Genomic DNA, 18,419 nt, shown 5'->3' with positions numbered 1-18,419 from the left:
GACCCCCTTTTTCAGAGGGGGGTGGGGGGGACACTGTTTTTACAGGAGCTAAAAACTATTTCCAAGCAGTCCTAATTGCTACGGTTGGAGGAAAAAAGAATGCGTAAAAAGGAACCTCTCATACTGCATTTCACTTCATAAAGCCAAGTTCCTGTGTTTTATAACAGTTTCATAAAGGATATGCTACCTACACTGCAATTACCTGCCCACCATGTCTGCAGGAATGCGGATCCTCCACGATCGGGAGCTGTGCTCTGCTGGGTCAGGACACCCTGGAGCAGAGGGCACCTCTCCTGCCCTTGGGATTATAACATACAATTGATGGTCTTTTCCCGACATCATGAGAGGGAAACGCCCTTTGCCAAAATCTGTAACAACTTCATGAAGGATTAATACAGGCAGGCTTGTGGTGGTGGTGGTGATCGCTTTATCCTCTGAGTGAGGCCTCCCTGCGAGGAAATAATTCAGGAAACTCTCCCCGGAGTCAGCACGGAGACGTTCACCCCTAAGCGACCCACTGGGGCCTTTACCCTGAGAACATTACAGAGTGTAGAACAAAAGAGTATCTTTCTCATTAGGAAACTTTATGACGGCCTGATTTTTTCCGCTCGTGCTTCTCTTCTTTCCGCTCGTGGAAAAGAGAAGCATCTTTTAAAACTCAAAAAAAAAAAAAAAAAAAAAGCAACACCTTTGGCCATGCTGAACGCCCGGCACTGGCTCTGCCCTCTGTGTCCCCCACGGCGAGAACCTAGAAGTCTGGGGCAGAGCTGCAGGCTGCACGGGGGTACAGCAGTGAACACACTCCGGTCAGCTGTCCTCAGCAGGGCTCAGCCTTACAAAATTAAAAGCTTAAAAATAAAATCAGATCATGAAAACGAAAAAGCTTATTTGAGCTGCTGCTGGCCACCCCTGCCTGCCCCCACAGCGGTCTTCATCACACGCCTTTCTCAGAGACCCCCAGACACACGCATCTGCTCACACCGGAAGGAAAGAGTCCTGGAGCTGACTTCTTTCCGTTTCTCCCTGTTCACCTTTTAGGTTCCATCTTAGACGGCACTTCTCCCAGAAGCCGTCCTCTACCCCGCCCTCCAGGGCAGCGCTCTGCTCACTCACGGCACGATCCACGCAGTGAACACGGGAGTGCATCTTTCTGAGTTTGTCCCATGAGGCTGCAGCCACCCTCAGTGGCAGGGACGGGTCTCTCCTGTTTTACTACCCTATGTTTTCACGTAGCACATTTAGTAAATATTCGTTGTCACAGTAGCTTTACTTCAAACTCAGGAATTCCCTTCCAAAAACAGCCTTGCAGTCTGAGTCCTGGGTATAATTATGAAAAGGAGACTTTTCAGCTGAAAACATTTGAAAGCAAGCAGGGGGAGAGACCAGCGACCACAGTGGAGCCACAGGAGGACTGTGACCCCCCCCCCCATTCAGGGCACCTACACACTCCCCAGTGGGGACTGGGCTCAGATGCATGTCTAAGGGCTCGGGGCTGTCCCGAGACGAGCACACCCTCTAACTCTCTGAACGTGGACACGAGCGCCACACAGGATCCAGCAAACACGCCCATGAGCTGATGTAAGAACAATCCAAGAAGGTTTTGGCAGTTGCTTCGATGCAGTGAAATGGGAACTGGCTGGATGACTGAGACAACAAATGACACTTACCACCCAAATGGCATTCAGTGAAAAGCAACGTTTACAGCACAGCATTCTATCACTTAGTGACTAAGGATTTTAAAATAAACACGAAGTTCCTTTTAAACAGAAATGGAAAAAAAAGAAAAAACACTTCATAAACTTCCTGGCAAGACTCTAACATGAAAGTCCCCATCTAGGGTTAGATTGGAGTCCCTCAGACCGCAGCTCGCAAACCAAAGGTTCCAGAGGATGCACATTTGAACCTTCACTGAGCCTTCTCCTCTTCCAGGGGGAATGAATTAATCACAGGCAAAAAGGGGGTATTCTGTACCTTCACTCCATACCCCTCAAGCTGAAAGACTCACGGGCTTGCTCCACGTGTGTGCGCCCGCTCCCTTTTTTGGCAAGGAAGCAAAAATCTATGCGAAACACTACACGTCTGCCTTATAATTAATTTTCCGATCCCTCACCTATACGTATTTTAATAATTCCTGATTTATAAGATGGTATCTCTAATAAAATTTTCTATTTTCCCATCAGTGAAAAGAAGGCAGCTTCTCTCTGGCAACAGAGTGTCACACAATATCTGCTTGTCAGGCACCAATTTTTACTTCTTACATGTAAGTTAAAGGATAAGGAATTTATAATGCTGCCTGTGAAGGGAGCCACTTTTCATACACAAATGTGATCTTTTTTTTTTCCCTCAAAGGGTAATACAACAGTACATTTACATAAACTAATCCAAACAATCTATGTATTTGACAATGGCAAACCTCACACAGACGGCCTATTGTTGGTTTACATCTTGGAGTTCTTTATATTGGCTTGTAGCACTGCTCTAGCTGTCAAAGGTTTGACTTGGACTCCAAATAAATGGTTATAGAAGAGCTGCGCGGCGATATTGGACTTCTTTGCAAAAGAAAACCCGCTGTGTATGAATTCAAAAGCTATTAATTTTTCAGTCAAAAATATTCGTGCCTATTTCTTTTAATAAAGAAACACTGTGCTGAGCTACTCAGAGATAATGTTGACTAGTGCTAGGGAATTTTCAATAGAGCAGTTAAAAATAAATTTAGTAGGAGGTCCCCTTCAAAGTTATAATTTTCTAGCATGTAAAACATTTTTTTTAAAATACTAATCAAGACAAACCTTCCTTCCCTGTGCATCTCCCCCACGACTCCTTTTCCCTGTTTATTGGCTGCTTAACACGGGTCCTCATGGAGATGCCCAAGGGCCTTTTTGTGGTCCAAGGAGGTTTCTGCACGTGGAGCTCCCTGCAACACCCAGCCCCACCATGCGCTGGGTGACCCGTGGCAGGTTCTGCGATTGCTTCTCTGCTTTTATCCCTCCTCTTCCCAGGGAGCCCCACGATCCTAAGTGAGTCCATTCCTAGAGGACTGAGTCCAAACATTTTCCTGCTCTTCACATTTAACACCTAATCTCATCTCACTGTTTGTAATCCATGAAGGAGGCGATAATCTCGTTCTCTCCCTGGTTGCTAGGTTTAAAGATGCAAACCCTCCATCCTGGGAAAAAACATCTCCCTCACCAACCAGCTCAGACTTCCAGAGAGACAACATCAGAATTGAACATCAGTTCAGACCATCAGTTCGCTCAGCAATCGGCTGTGCCCACTGGAGAACTCAGTGGGATCACGTCAGGATCTTATCAATTTGCTCAGCTGGGTTCACACTATCCCCTTAAAAGCAGCACTTGATGAGAACAGCACCGAAAAGCACAGCAGACGACTGGCCCCACGACACCGGATGGCCCTTCGCCCCCTTTCTTTCGGGTAGCCCACACACTGGGTCCTCCAGCCATTCGCTGCAACACGCATGGAAACTAAGGGCTCTTTCCTAGTAAAAACGGATGCGCAAAGTGTTTAATGATTTTATGTCCTATATCTCAGTAATGTGTTCTGTTTCAGACATTAATTTTGTCTGCCAATTGCATCTTGGCAGGCTACCATATTTGCTGGGTTAATAGTCTGACTCCGTTTTATTTCTCTCGCCATAAATCATACATATATGGGTGTATGTTTGCTTTATTTATAGAAAAAAATCAGTCAAAACAGATAAACCAATACTTTGCCATTATGCTGCATCATTGCATATTGATTAAAATTGCTGGTACTAACTATAGATTGTCAACGCTCAATTAATTTTCACACTGACTTCGAGCCAAATCAAATAAAGGCAGTGTACCTTTAAATTTTACAAATCTTAAAAATCAAGAAGCAAAGCACTCTCTCCATTTGGAATAATCAGGTGAAATGTAAGTATATGAGAAATACCACTGTTCAACCGATCAATTTATAACACGGCCCCAGCAGGATACGGGGTTCAGACACCATCCTTTCGCTTTGCTGTTAACTTAGATCTGTGTTGTGACAACTCTCTTCAAGGTCAAGTGAGAGGGAACATGGCAGGAAATAAGAGATTCCTAAAAGTGAAATGTAATTTCAGTGCACCACGTCTGGTCTCCTCACTGCGCCAGAGTGATTTCCGCTTCAAAGTCTTCAGTAACCATTAGGTGTTCTCCATAGTTCTAGCTTCTGACAGGGTGTTTCCTCTTCCTTTCCTCAGTGACAGTGAGGCTGGACGGAGCCAGCCCTCACTCCTTTCCTCAGACCCACTCAGACCCCTGGCTAACCCGGGCTGACGTGAGTTTTCCCCTGCATTCTTGGTCTGCCTGTCTCCCCTCTGTGTTTCCACCACTGAGCAATCACAAAGGTTGTGTTTTCTCTTTTTCCCCCCACCCTTGCACTGAGCTTTCATAATATATTTCAGTACCTTGGCACTGCGTCAGTCATCGGTCCAAAGAAGAGCTGACTGTTGAGCCTCGTGGCCAAGGACCATGCCTGAGTCACCCCGTATCTACCTCCCTAAGTGCCCCGCCGGCTGCCCTCTTCGTGAGAGGGAACCAGAACCCGAGGGAACTTGAGTCTTTCAGTACTCAAAGCTGCCAGACTAGGTGATCCTCCTTCTGATGCTTGGGGTGGGGCAGCAGAGAAGAAACACTGGAGGGCTCTCCCCTCGGGTCGCTCAGTACTTACGGGCTGCGGGGCGGTTTTGGGTTCGGTAGACTTCACGTGCAGGTGGGTCATCATGGCTTGCAGGCGCTCTTTGTCTTTTGCAAGCTGAGAGGGAGAAAATGCTACGTTTACTTCTTTGAATACAGATGCATGACTATTTTCACATCCACAATGATACATATTCCAAATTACCCTCTGGCCCCCGGCACATGACAAAATCTGCACCACTGCTTAGTCGTTTTGAAAGCTACGTGACCACCGCCAAGCTCCAGGTAACTGGAGGTGTCAGTGTGTGATTTCTCAACACAAGATGCATTACAGCCTTTGACTGGGCAGTCCCAGACCTGCGGGCACCAAGGAGCCCCATGTGACACAGACGGCTAGGAGACAAAAACGTGACTCATGCCTGTTAACCAGCCCGATTCGTGGCGAAGCCACAGGGAAAGGGGCCAGGGAGCTACAACCCATCGCTTCATCTGTTGCGGTCGTGGAAAAACTCCCAGACACAGAGATACACTTACACAAATCGAGCTTCACCTTTCTTAACAGGTAGGCATAGCTTAAGACAGTGCTGGCAAGCAGTGTGGAGCTGGGCAGGCACCGAGCCTTGAGGGTTGACAAGGTCCCATTTTCAAGTGAATGGAAAAGCAGCTTACTCATCAATTTATTCTATGTGAGCACCTACTATGTGCGAGTCTTAACAAAAAATTCAGTCTCCTCATTCTAGAGAACATTTTTTTCTGAAGGCGCACAAGTTTCTAACTGGAGGTACACAGCAGGCACTCAGACACGACTTATTACATACTACTTTCATTATGCTTGCCTTGGACTGTTTCAGACACAGTGGGATCTTTGATAGTTCAAGATAGTTGGGCATAAGGGACAAATAATAATTACCTCTGCAAAGAAGTAGGAAGTGTATCCCCCAAAGATACAGGTAGTTAAGTTAACAACTGTGGAATTCTGAGAAAACGCAGGAGAGAAAGAGAGGAAAGGAAGGAGGTGGGGGAGGGAGAGATGGAAGAAAACCCTTAGCTCAGTACTTTCATAGACTCTTTGTCCAAAATAATGCCTTAGAACTGGGGAGGGACTCATTCTTTCATTGTCACACAGTTATTGTCAAATCTTTTAAATATCAATTCATTTTTTAAACTGAAGTATAGTCAGTTTACAGCGTGAATTTTTCAAAGTCTAAAATTACGCCCCCCCAAAATCAAGATTCATTTTAAAATAAGGGGTGTTTTTTAAGGGAGAGGGGTGTTTCAGAGAAGAGGGAAAGTGTACAAAAACAAGAAAGAAAAAGCCTTCAGCTTCCCCTAATTGGATGACCCAGTCTCCAGCCATATCACATTTGATTTTTTTTTCTTTTTATTCCCTTGTGGTTCAGGGAGGAATAAATTAAGAAGAAAGAAAGAAAGAAAGAAAGAAAGAAAGAAAAAAAAGCCTTACAGTGTTAGCATGTATCTTTCAACAAACAGGAAATGAAAATGATACCATATTAGGAGCCACTTTATGTTATTCATCCTCTGTTCTTTACTAAGTTACTGAACAGCCAGACTCGAAGATGCTCTGAACACATAATGCTAAAGGAATTCCGTTTTCCAAAGTGGCTCAGTTAGAACAATTAAAATGTTCGCAAGGCCATTTTTCTACAGTTATTTGTTTTTTATGTAAGTGTTCTAGGTTTTTCAATGTTACAACTAAAACATTCTGAAATTTTCAAAAAATAACAAAAGTTTTGTTTTAAAATTCTCCTGGGGCAAAAGGAATGAAGTCATATATGGCATGCTTTTTAAAAATAAGAAGTTGTCTGTTGTACTGAACATTATACATTAAAGGGTGAGAGGTGATATTTACTGAAGAGTCTGATGAATATTAATTGTGACTTAATTTGGGGGTAAACACTGTTGATGTAGCAATTACAAAGACCAAGCGGAAGGAAATCTACATTCCCAGCACCAAAAGAAACCATCACCTGTCTGTTCCACCCACGTGTCTGCCAGGCTGACCTCTCACTGGTCAAAGGTAATAACGGCGCCCACCTGGAATCCGTATACACGGTCACGCCCGTCACCCTGGTGGTTTACTGCCACAGGGCATCTTTTCTTATTTTTCCATGAAACTATCACTTAGACTTCAACCTCCACTGTAAGAATTATCCGGATTCCTTCTCTTCCCTCAACCTCAGCTCTGCTTTCCTATACAAGGTGGGCAACGTTACAGAGAGAGGCAAAAATCCAAATTTTTCTTTTTGTTTATTACTGCAAACTACGGGTAATATACATTCTCGGAAGAGTTTTGGATTTTTTTTATCATCAATAACAGCTCTAACACAAACTGATGTAACAACTGAAGAAAAAAAATCCACCAAATTCATTCTCTGGGTTTTTTTTATTTTTTTAATGCAAAATGACTAGAAAGTCACACCCATTGAAACCACGTCCTCTCTCTACAGTGGCTGTCTTGCATTTATAATATTCACTGGTCCTTCAAAACACGTTCAGATTGTTTATTACTGTTTATGCCATCATTCCATGAGCTCACCATCCCCATCAATTTTCATGGCCTCCTTTCATTATCACAATATGAGAATACAAACATTTAATATTAGCAAGTATACTTCAGCATTCCCTCACCCACTGGATCCCATGACAAGCCAAGAAAAGGCGGATAAGAAATTCAGTCCAAAGGTCAACTAAACATTTGGCTAACAAATTTAAACACTTTTCTTATGTTGTGATATCAGAAGAGAATGGCTGGCTCCAAGCTTTCCTGGGGGTACAGGAGGAGCAGCTGGCATGAAAGCACTGAAAACAGACCCCACATGAAGGGGAGCTGCCTGTCACCAAGTCAAGAATGACAGCAGAGTCAAAAATGGGTTAAAAAGGACGAGGAACACGACAATCAAACTGCACTGGATTCGAATCCTGGCTCCGAGACTCCGAGCACATTATGTAACGTTTTAAAGTATTTCATTTCTCCTTCTAAATATGGAATAATCATCTCCAAACTTTAAAGGGTTCTTTTGAGGATTAAATAAATTCTTGCACATAACAAGCTTAGCATAGAATCGAGTGCTTCATGAATGCTCAAAAAAAAATGCTTTTTTTTTTTTTTTTTTTTTTTTTTTAAGAAAAAGGAGTTAAATCAGGCTAGTCTACCTAGACTTCTACTGGCTGAGTAGATGTTTGGAATCGGGATCAACAAAACAGAGGTTTGATGGAGTCTGCAGCTGCGCTAACTGGGGAGAGGATTTTTATATTTTCAACACAGAAAGATGAAACCCATTTCCCATGGATTGATTTCTTCGCTTCTCACTGTCTCTGTCCCTCATCCCAGGCAAATGCTTTTTCTCCCCTCGGCTGACATAGGTCGTCCCCTTTTCTATTACCCATGGCTTCAAATAAGGTTTCAGATGGTCTGCACTGGGGAAGCCCAGAATAGGGTATCGCTCCAGACTCGCTGATAAGCGCCGAAGGCAAGGAGCCCCATTCACCATCTTCAAAGATGAAAACTCAGGAGATTAAGCTCATTCTTTTAGCAGAGACATGGGAATGTGGTTTGGGGTTCATTTAACACAATCATCTTCTAGGTTGTCAGGAGGACTAACCATTTTAAGCCCAATTTGGCGGTCCTCACTTGTGAGAGAAAAAAAAATTCTTCTGAAGTAAGTGGAGGAAATTTGATGTGGAAAAAAATTGAGGACAGAGGAGAAGAAGGGGCCAAGTCACTCACTCGAGTTCACAGAAGCCAAGTGGTGCTGGCTCTTGTGGCTGTTTCAAGTCCCCTAGGCCTGGTGTCGTGTTTTATAACTGGGGAAACTGAGGCTCACAGGGTGAACTTACCTGCGGTCAGCGAGCTGGGAAGGAGCAATAGTAACTCTAGAACCTGGTTATGTGATGGCTGGTTTGACTTTTCCATGCTAGCGTGACCCTAAGTACCACCTGGGACACTACCTGAAAACCCAGATCTTTGCCTGCCCCCCTGGCGCATCCCGCTGCCAGCTGAACTCCGTACGCAGAACCTCCACGGGACGGGTGGGACGTGCAGTGTTAGCAGGCACCCGGTTTATGACGAGGCAAGTCTGGATTATTCGGAGACAGTGACGATCCCTAATGTGACAGACTGGGGTCTCACCCACACTCGCTAAGCCCAATACTCCAAGGGAGGGAGGCGGGAATAGGTGGTTCTAATAAAGACCCCAAGTGTCCAAGGTTAATGAGGTACATCTGGGGGACACTACTCTCTTCCAGGGGCCGAGTATGCCTTCCACAGTGGCTGCCTAGATTTCCTCAGCCGTTTCGTGTACAATGATGGTCTAAACAGAGCTGACTCAGGCAGAATGCATCTCATTACACAGTCTCTTAAGTGCATACGATTAAAAGAAGGAACACAAGAGGGAAAAAACCAAACAAACAAAAACAAGACAGGAGGAGAAATGAAACTGTCCTACCAAACTGAGCATTTGCCAAATAGTTATTTTCAAGTCACTCTCTCAAATGGTGCTCATTCACAGGCCTTCGGAAGCAGGAACTGCTGAGAACTTACAAAAGACTTCTTGAAGGCCAAGAAAGCTCTCAGGTGGGAGGCAACCTATGGCTCATTTCACCCCAGCCCAAGAACTTCCCAACTTTTATTGTACTCTGTCACCATCTCAACATTCCTCATGTGTCATTATTAAAGACTCTCTTGACATGTAAAGCAGACACACACGAATACTCTGTCACAGTCTAGGAATTCTAATGCTCCCAGCGTAAAGCAGGATTTTAAATTATGACAAATAAGTGTGTTGGTTTTCAAAAGGGGGATGTGGAAGTGAGAAATGCAGACCCTCCCTCGTTTTTCTTGGCCCCAGTCCTGAAGCCTTGGCCACGTGAAGCTGTGATGCTGTTAGGACTCTTTCTTCCCCATCATGCTCTGTGCTCGTTTAGAGAGCATCATGACGCTCTGCAAGGCCCCCGCTGTGAGGAACTGTCCTCAGTACTGCTTTGGAGGGGGTGAGAAAGGTCCAAAGGGGGGCCCATTACAGATGAATATATTTGCCAAAGTCCAGGAAGTTTGGTGTGATTACAAATAGCACCGCTAATGGTAGAGTAATCACATGTACAGTTCCTACAGTAATGCATCTGTGTTCGGCTTCCAATCTCCCCTCTGCTATTGCAACCTGTGCACTTTTCTACCTGCTGACATTTTCTTAGAGCTTACGGTGCCTGCGGTAGAGGAATCTGGAAAACTTCAGGGTCATCTCAGCATCCCTGAGCTCCAGCCTGGCCCCACTGCTGCCGGGATGGTTCAGGGAAAACCTCCACGAGACAGAGAAGAATGTGGCTTCATGAGCCAAACTTTAAAACTCTGGATCTGCAATGCCTGGATATACGTAAAGAACCTCGTGGGGCTGGAGGGGAGCAACACTCGCTACCCCAAATGTCTCTTTGCAATGCAGATTATTTCAAGCTGAAAACTTATTTCAAGCTGAAAACTCCCAAGGCCCGAAAGATTCAGTTGGAAACTCTGACCTTCCTCCTAACTTCCTAAAAGAATTCTGAGGGCCTGTGGGAACAAAGCGATCACCAGTGACATCTGCAGAGAACACGGGCTAGGTGCGGGGGATAGGAAACACTGCGAGGCCCAGAGATCGGAGTCCACTCTGTGTCCCATTGTCTCTGCACACCCTGGCAAACATTTATTTACCTAACATTTACTTTTCCATCTCCATGTGAATTGTTTTCTGTCCCTTTGAGGTCCCAAACCATTGCCCCCAACATCCTCTTCTGTCTTTAGCTGAAGATGGTATTTAAGGTGAGGGTTTTGGCCATTCTGATAAGTGACTCCTCGGTTTTCCTGGGTTTCACCTGTGTAAACGTGTTACTACACTTTGGTCTGATTTTCTCCTGTTCATCTTTCTCATGTCAGCTTAATTCTTACACCAGCCAGAAGAACCCAGAAGGACAGAGGAAAATGTCCTCCCCGCTAACAAGGCCATGGTGACCCCAGGGTAAAATGCCCTACAGCACTGGCACTGGGCATTGGGGGGGGGGGGTAGTTCACAAAGGCTGGACCAGAATCCCAAGGGCTGCCCATCATTTACCGTTAGCTTTCAATACATGAATTAGATCTTCTAGACCTCAGTTTCCTCATCTATAAAGGGGGAAGGTAGCAATTACTTCTCTGACTCTAACGAGACCATCATTAAGCTCACCATCCATTTAGTAACACCTTCTCAAGGAACAAGATATATTACATTAAACATGTTCATTAAAAGCAAGACACATCCTAATTTCCAAATGTTAAGATTCTTCCTTTAAAAAATGACTCTTTGGATGGACAAAATAGGGAATCTACTCTCTGAGAGGAGTCAATGAAACTGAAGGCACAACATTAGGGCAGAGCCTTGGCAGTACAGCAGGGGCTCAACAAACATCCTTTCTGGTGGTTTTTGAGCTCCCTTATGACACCGTTACCAGCAGAGTATGGGCCTTCCACAGATCTCTCTATGGCTGCTGGATTCAAACGGATCCTTAGGGTGACCAACTCAACCCAGTTTGCCCAGGACTAGCCCACTTTTTTTTTTTTTTTTTTTGGACCAGCCTACTTTTGTCACAGGAAATCCCAAGTCCCAGGAATCCATGTGTCCCAGGCAAGCAAACTGCGATGGCTGGTCACCATCACATCTTGTTGAAGAGATGGATGAATTTACAAAGAACGCCATATTCCCCCACTCTCCTCCTCCCTCCCCCTGTAATCTAGGCACAGCCTCAAGTGGCTCCCTGGGCCTGGAATGTCCTTGCCAGGAGCTCATTCCCTTGACAACTCCTTACCGTCTCCCCCCATTCCTTATAAACTCTGCCTGGTGTGCTGTCCCACCCCCCCCCCCATCAGGTTACACGCTAAAGGACGGAAGGGGCTGCCTCACTCATGTTTCCGGTGCTTGGAATGCACCCAGTGCTTGGTCAACAGTGCTTGCATGGAATCAAATTACTAATGAATAAAAGGTACACGTCCCTCCACCCCCACCCCGCTGCCTGGGGCCAGGCAGGTCATCCCCATCAGTCTGGTGGCTCCTTTTCCCCTTGGCTGGTTTCAATATTTACTTGAAAGGGTCTCCAGGCTGAGGGGTTGTAGGAAGCCTGTCCTGAGCCCTGTCCCCAGACACACGCTGAATCATGGACGTGATGAAAATGCTGACTTGCCAAGGCTTCTTTTTCCTTCCATTCAAAACCCATCTGCATACACCCAAGAGGATGCGCTGATGGCTCAGCAGGGTCACAGAACAGAGTAAAACCGATACATGTATCCAGAAAACTATATCTACACCATGAATAGCTAAGACAGGTAAGTGCATCAGAAGACTTTTCTCCTGTTGTCTGTTAAACTGGATGCTTTTCCCTTTTTCCAAAATGGAATTTTGGCCCAGCCACTGAGATACCTTCTGTGTTTTCTCATCCACAGCTCAGCGGTTGCGAGAGCTTATTAGCATCTCCCACCTGAGTGAACCCAGATAACTGAATTAACACGAATTTAAATCCAGCAGGCAACTCTCAAGGAAGCTTCTCGTGCTTCCTTGCAATTCTGACCCTGGCATCTGGGGTGGGGGAAGGAATTCTCACTCTCAACATATTTCCAGCTCCCATGTCTCCGCCCCTCTGTCCCTGTCCTGTGGAGGAGGGAGCTGCACACATCACTATTCAAGACCATGCATACCGACTGTGGGAATTTTTCCCCCTCCAACTCTAAGTCATTTCCATTACTGCATATTACCTAGAGGACTCTGTCAAGAAAACATCTAATATATGAAATCTTAAAATACACTCCCTGACCTCAAAAACGGCATTCCCTGTCCTGGACCCAAATGATTTCTTTGGTGTCCAATCTGTCTTCACATTAGATCCCTAAGTGTACCATGTAGGAGCTCATATCATTTCTTGGAGTTCACAATGCTCGGTTTCCTGGTACCAGTTGGGGTTGGTCCTCGTCTAGTCCTTTGATCAGTATCAAAAAATTACAGCTGCCTTTGTAATAATGAAATGCAGTTAGAAATATCAAAAAGGTTCCAAATGCCCAGTAAGGTGTCTTTCTGACCCTCCTTCTCTCTGTGAGCCCAGTAACAGGGTGTACCGTGACAACTGAACTAACCAACCTTTCTCTGTTAAGCTCTACATAAGGAGTCCACTGCTAAGAAAACGTGCATTATATATTTTGTTATCTTCCAAAAAAAAAAAAAAAAAAAAAACCAACACAGAAGCATCACACCCACAAGGCTGAATAGACAGGTCTAAGCCAGCCTCTCCCCCATCATCTTGATTTCTGCCTGGTCACTTGAATTCTCACCATCAGAATCTTAAAGGCGTTTCCATTTGGTTCCCTGGTACCACTGGACAGACAGCACCATGAAGGCAAACATCTCTAGCCACTATCCCCTAAGGCCAACAATGGTGATTTTTTTTTTTTAAATTGCATCTAATTCTTTAGGGAGGTGAGATACACCAGGGCCCTCAGTTCGAGGTCAGAGTCGAGGTTCTCAGGGCTTAGATTTGGGGGCTAGAAAGGTACACAGGATAATACTCCAATGGCTGTTACTGGCTTTGGTCACGTCTGATCTACTCTGTCCTCCTGCATCCCCTGGTGGAATTCTTTCACAATGATTCTCCAGGGTAGACATAATGAACCTCTGTTGATCTATTTTGAAGATACAATTTGAGCGTACTGGGTTTGTTTTTACAGTGGGGGTGCACATGTGACCTCTCCCAGATGAAGATACCAGACACCCAAGTACTGCTCTGCAGAGAGAGTCTGGCTGGTCGAGGGGGCATTTCTCCCCCTGCTCTAGCACGGTGATCACCCCTGGGGAACATGCTCAGGCCCTGACTGCTCTTTCCTGGAGTGCTAAGTGGTGCAGACGTTTTTCAAATTCAAGTTAGTAAATGGTAATTCTGTAATATCCTCTGAGATACTCGGAGGGCCAGGTATTTCCTGGACAGGGAAATGCCCTCTTTAAGGGACAGAGGAGCAGCCCTTGGTTCAGTCATGCACAGGGTGTCCCCTCCGCGTGGGGTCTGCTGTAGAGAGGATGGGGGAGCAGGGTGATAGGAGCGAGGCCAACGGGACACAAGACAGGAAGGCTGCTGAAGCTCGAGAACACCTACCGCTGCACGGACCTGGTCCCCACAAGCCCTCAGGCTCTGAGGGGACAGGGGCTAGGAGGGAAGTCGGTTAAATAGTGCATTTCCAGACCTGGGTGCATGAACCGGCAAACGGGCCGCACAAACATGGAATCGCTGAACATTAGAGCTGGGGGGGGCCTCAGACGAGCCCAGCTGTGAGCATCACTGTCCTTTGCCCCAAACTCTCCCAAACAGGCCAGATCTGCAACCCAAAGACCCTCCATCTAACCCTTGAGGAGGGTTCTCTTAAGTCTATCATAGGGCACGGCTTCTATAACCACTAAAACCTGCTGACATTTTCTTGTGCATTGCGCCTGATTAAATAATAATAATGGGTACGGTCTGTTTGGGTTTGGCCCTTATCTCACGTTGAAAGTCTCTTTTCAGCATGTTTCCAAGAGCCCGTGAGTGTCCGCTACCGCTACCCCGTGAATGGACAGTGCCAGCGGAGAGTTATTTATTTATAGGCTATTCGTTTTCTAGCATGAAAGCACCAGGACACACATTTCGCTCACTCTTATCCTCCCTGGTGACCCCCAACAAGGTTCTTGCTGTGTTACAGGCTCTGGGTAATGTTCGCTAAATGCATGAGCTGATAAATGGGCGGATGAGTGAATATCCCTCAGCCAGCTTTCCATGCCCCCAAGTATCAGCAAGAACTCGAATGTGAAGCTGCTACTAGGGGAACCTGAATGAGGCTGGTTTCATACACCAAGGCCAAGAAGGAAGTGATGAGGGGCCAGCAGTCTGTTAGGAAGCCGGGAACCGAGGGGAACTAATGATGGGATGCAAATTGTTTCCTTCTCATCCTCTAGACCAGGGACTGCCTGGGAAACAACTTCTGTAAGGGCCAGACACATAGTCAATATTTTCAGCTCTGCAGGCCATAAGTTGAGTTGCAATTACTCAACTTCTCTGTGGTAGAGCAAAAGCAGACAGAGAACGAGGTGTAAATGAATGGGCATGACCCTGTTCCAACAGAACCTTACACACGGACACTGCAATATGAATTTCATATAATTTACTCTTTAGATTCTTACCCCCACCACCACCCCAACTATTTAAAATGCAAAAACCTTTCTTCACTGGTGGGATTCGGCCCAGGGTCTGTAGTTTGCCAACCCTGGCTCTCAACAAGCATTGTGTCATCATTCCTACTTTCTCAAGCTTGGAAGCTGACTCTTCAGAATTAGCCCTCCCTTCGTCCATTAAAGCAAACTTGCTGGCAAAAACATTATTAGGAGCATCCCAGGTAACTACCACATTGTAACTTCTGGCCAGAAGCTCATCTTCAATACCTATCAAAAACTGAAAACCCTGCCTTTGGTTTGATGCAGAACCGAGGGATGAAGGGAAACAAACCTATGAATGAATGAAATCCACAAATAATCAAAGCATCATCGTACCGGTTTGTTCCACTCCCAGGCCACAGCCACCAAATCACAACAGTCAAGCTCCAAGAGACATACACCTGACATCCTAAGAGTCTAACTTCTCTTTGTCTCTTGCCCGCTTCTTGGGCAGAGCAAGGAGTATTGGATAAAATCACCAGTTTCTAGTAATTAACATGGGCCCCACACTCAAATCTGCAGGCTGGAATGCCAACCTAGGTGAACCATGACAGCTCTGGTAAACAATTTATTCTAGCTGATCATTAAGAATTTAATTTTATCAATTAAACAAACAAATGCAGGAACACGGATCACTTTATAAACACCACCGCCGATACATATAAAGGCAGGTAGCAATAGTCACATAGCTGGTTCTGTTAAATCCAAATCTTCAAGGGCTTACTATGTTTCAATCACAAGTGAACTTGGGGAAGGGGGGTGAGATAAATACACTCCTTTTTTCCTTCCCAATAAACATGCTAAATTTAAAAAGTTTCCGAAGACTTATGTAACAATTATGGAATTTTATGATGCGCCCCTCGCTTGTATAAATATCCCACTGTCCTAATAAGTTCGTATCTGTAGTCTGAATGGAAAAATATTAACTACTGAAAGCAAACGACTTTTGAGATATTCTGACTAAAAAAAAAATTAATTTGTCATAGAAGATGGTAACTAATTTTAAAAAATCCTTCCTATCCTGGAAAGTCACCACAAAAAGTTTAAGTGTGTTTTGGCTGATTTTTCTCTGCAACTATTTGAAGCTGTAAATGACTTAACTCAGTAAAATTCCAAATGTAATTATCTTCTGTACTTAGCCTAGGGCTCTCCATATATCTCGGCATTGCTGTCTTGCATACAAAATAGGCTTTCCGATGGCTGGTAACAATATAATGTACAACATTGTTTTAATTTCCCCTAGTCGGCTAACCTCTTGCCTACACTAAACCCGCCCGAGGAAGAAGCCAGTGAGTCACCAGGCACTCCAGAGCATTTGGGAACTCGGCTGCATAAATGGGGTTTGGCGGGTCAGGCTTCTGCCATTGTACATTTTCATAATCTCCCTTTCTGACCCAATTTTTACTTTTAGAAACTAATTTTCTGTTAATTATACCAAGGAGGGAATTACTGTTAAAAATATGGTGGTTCATCAACAAGTGACTTCAGGGAGTGAAACCCACATTTCAAACGCTCCCCCATCCCTCACAACTGTGAGCCACAGGAAAATGTGCAGAGGTTCATTTTCTGTACTCGCAAAATACATTCCATGTGGCCCAGTGGACTTCCAAATACCAGATTATATATATGTGCACAGACAGATTAGACAGACCCACAGATACAGACACGATACACATTAGATGCACCTGAGTATGTGTCTGGATAATGTGTGGACGTGTCTGTGTGCATATTTAAAATGTGTGCAGTGAACTTACAATTGTTCTCAGTGATGGACAGAAAGGAGACATTAAAAAAATGAGGCATAAATCCACATAGAGTTTCTACTTTAAGTTTGGAGAGCAGGCTTGCATGTGTGATGGGTGGCCCGAACTCGCGCACACTCACGCTCGCTCGCTCTCCATTTACATTCATTCAATCCCCATCTCCCTCCCCAGCTTGTCTTCCTCCCTCCGGGTTTATAACACTAGCAACGGAGGGGGCTTAAAGCAACAACAGAAAACCAGACAAGCCAAGGGGAGAAGAGAGAAGGGCGGTGAAGCGGGCGAGGGAGAGAGAGAGAGAGTGATGGAAAAGCTGGAGGGGGACAGCTGAGAGCTGGCAGCACACACAGATACACACAACTTTGCAACATCCAAGCTGCAGTTCCCCAGAGTGAACTGCAGCCGAACCTTCCCAAAGAGTAAAAGGAAGAAAGATACAATAAAATAAAATAAAATAAATAAATAAAATTAAAAAAAAAAAAAAAGAACAGAACACAATAGGACAACAGCAGGTCCTGAGCCTCGCGTCCCGCGCGGGCACGCGGGAGCGCGTCACAGAGCACTACGCAGACTCGGCGGTGGAGGGGAACTGAGGGAAAAGCAAAAATAAACGCGGCTTTACCTGGAGCTCTAACTGCTGAACAACCTGCATTTGTACTCTACATTGAGCTGTACTTCTATCGTCCAGCGCATGCTCGCTGTTGAGATGTCTGCAACAATACATAGAAAATCATTAGGTGAAATGGAGAAACAAAAAAAGGAAAACACAAGTTACCGGGATGTTCACGCATCGAATAGGCGGCGTGGGTCCGGCTCGCGGGGGCGGAGCGCGGTCTCCCGGCCGGCCTGCCCGTCTCTGTCCCCGCCATTGCATACTGTCATTACATATAATTTCGTTCACTGTTATCACCAAAATAAAAGGCTTCCGGGGAGAAGTTGTGCGGGGCAGCTGGAGGTAACCATTTACACATAAATAAGGAAATTTAGGAAATTAAGCCCAGGCGGGCGTTCCAGACCATCTCAATGGGTGGAGAAATCTGAGACAAGCCCCGCCAGATATTTTAGGATGGTCTAATTTGCCTGGCTCTGAATAGGCGCATTTCTTCACCAGAAAACTGATTTCATATCGCTGATGACACATCCTTCTACTGAAATGCATTAACATGCAGGTCAGAGACGGCAAGGGGGAGAAAAAAAGCAACTTTAAACACATGAAATCAGAAACATGAACCTACACGTGCAAATTATATGAGGAGGGGTGGGAAATGCAGACAATTATTTAAACGAAAAACCCTGCCTGGGTTCTTGACTGTTAATGGTCTGGGTATCCAGTCTATGGATGATTCTGGCCACATGCTGAGTATGCCTGTCTTGTGGTCCTTTTACTATTTATTAAGATTTTCCAACAGGGAAAAAAGGCTAACGAATTGAAATTTCAATCAGTTTTACCATACTCGGAGGCCCTGGTAATCAGAGGGATGAACCAAAGCCTAAAACCTTAAAAATAAAAATTTCTCTACCCATATCACTCAGTCCTTTCTTCTCAGTGATACAAAAGCTTTAATTATTTAAAGAGAGACTTGCCTCCTATTCTATTAACATTTTCATGACATTTAGGCCCAAAACACAATTCAGATTTCAGAGAAAATTACCGAAAACTCGAGTAACAATGGCAGCAATAATCATATGGATAGTGGAGTTTTCAAGACCTTAGGGACCCTGTTTCAACTGCTTTTTCCAAATGTGGTTTAAAT

At 45.1% G+C, this 18,419-nt stretch overlaps 1 protein-coding gene across 11 annotated transcripts in view; it reads right to left on the bottom strand.

Annotated features, from left to right (window-relative positions):
- FOXP1 (forkhead box P1) overlaps nt 1-18,419 on the bottom strand; it is a 549,899-nt gene that overhangs the window by 26,249 nt on the left and 505,231 nt on the right. For all 11 annotated transcript variants that reach the window (XM_032458004.1, XM_014560759.2, XM_032458007.1 and 8 more), the window contains 2 exons: nt 17,288-17,375; nt 4,696-4,779 (listed from right to left, as the gene is read on the bottom strand). In XM_032458004.1, coding sequence (XP_032313895.1) covers nt 4,696-4,779; nt 17,288-17,375 — 172 coding nt within the window. The remainder of the gene's footprint in view (nt 1-4,695; nt 4,780-17,287; nt 17,376-18,419) is intronic.

The sequence above is a fragment of the Camelus ferus genome, chromosome 17 (genome assembly GCF_009834535.1).
Source record: "Camelus ferus isolate YT-003-E chromosome 17, BCGSAC_Cfer_1.0, whole genome shotgun sequence".
Taxonomy (NCBI): domain Eukaryota; kingdom Metazoa; phylum Chordata; class Mammalia; order Artiodactyla; family Camelidae; genus Camelus; species Camelus ferus.
The sequence above is the reverse complement of the archived record's forward strand: the minus strand, read 5'-3'. Positions and strand labels throughout refer to the sequence as shown.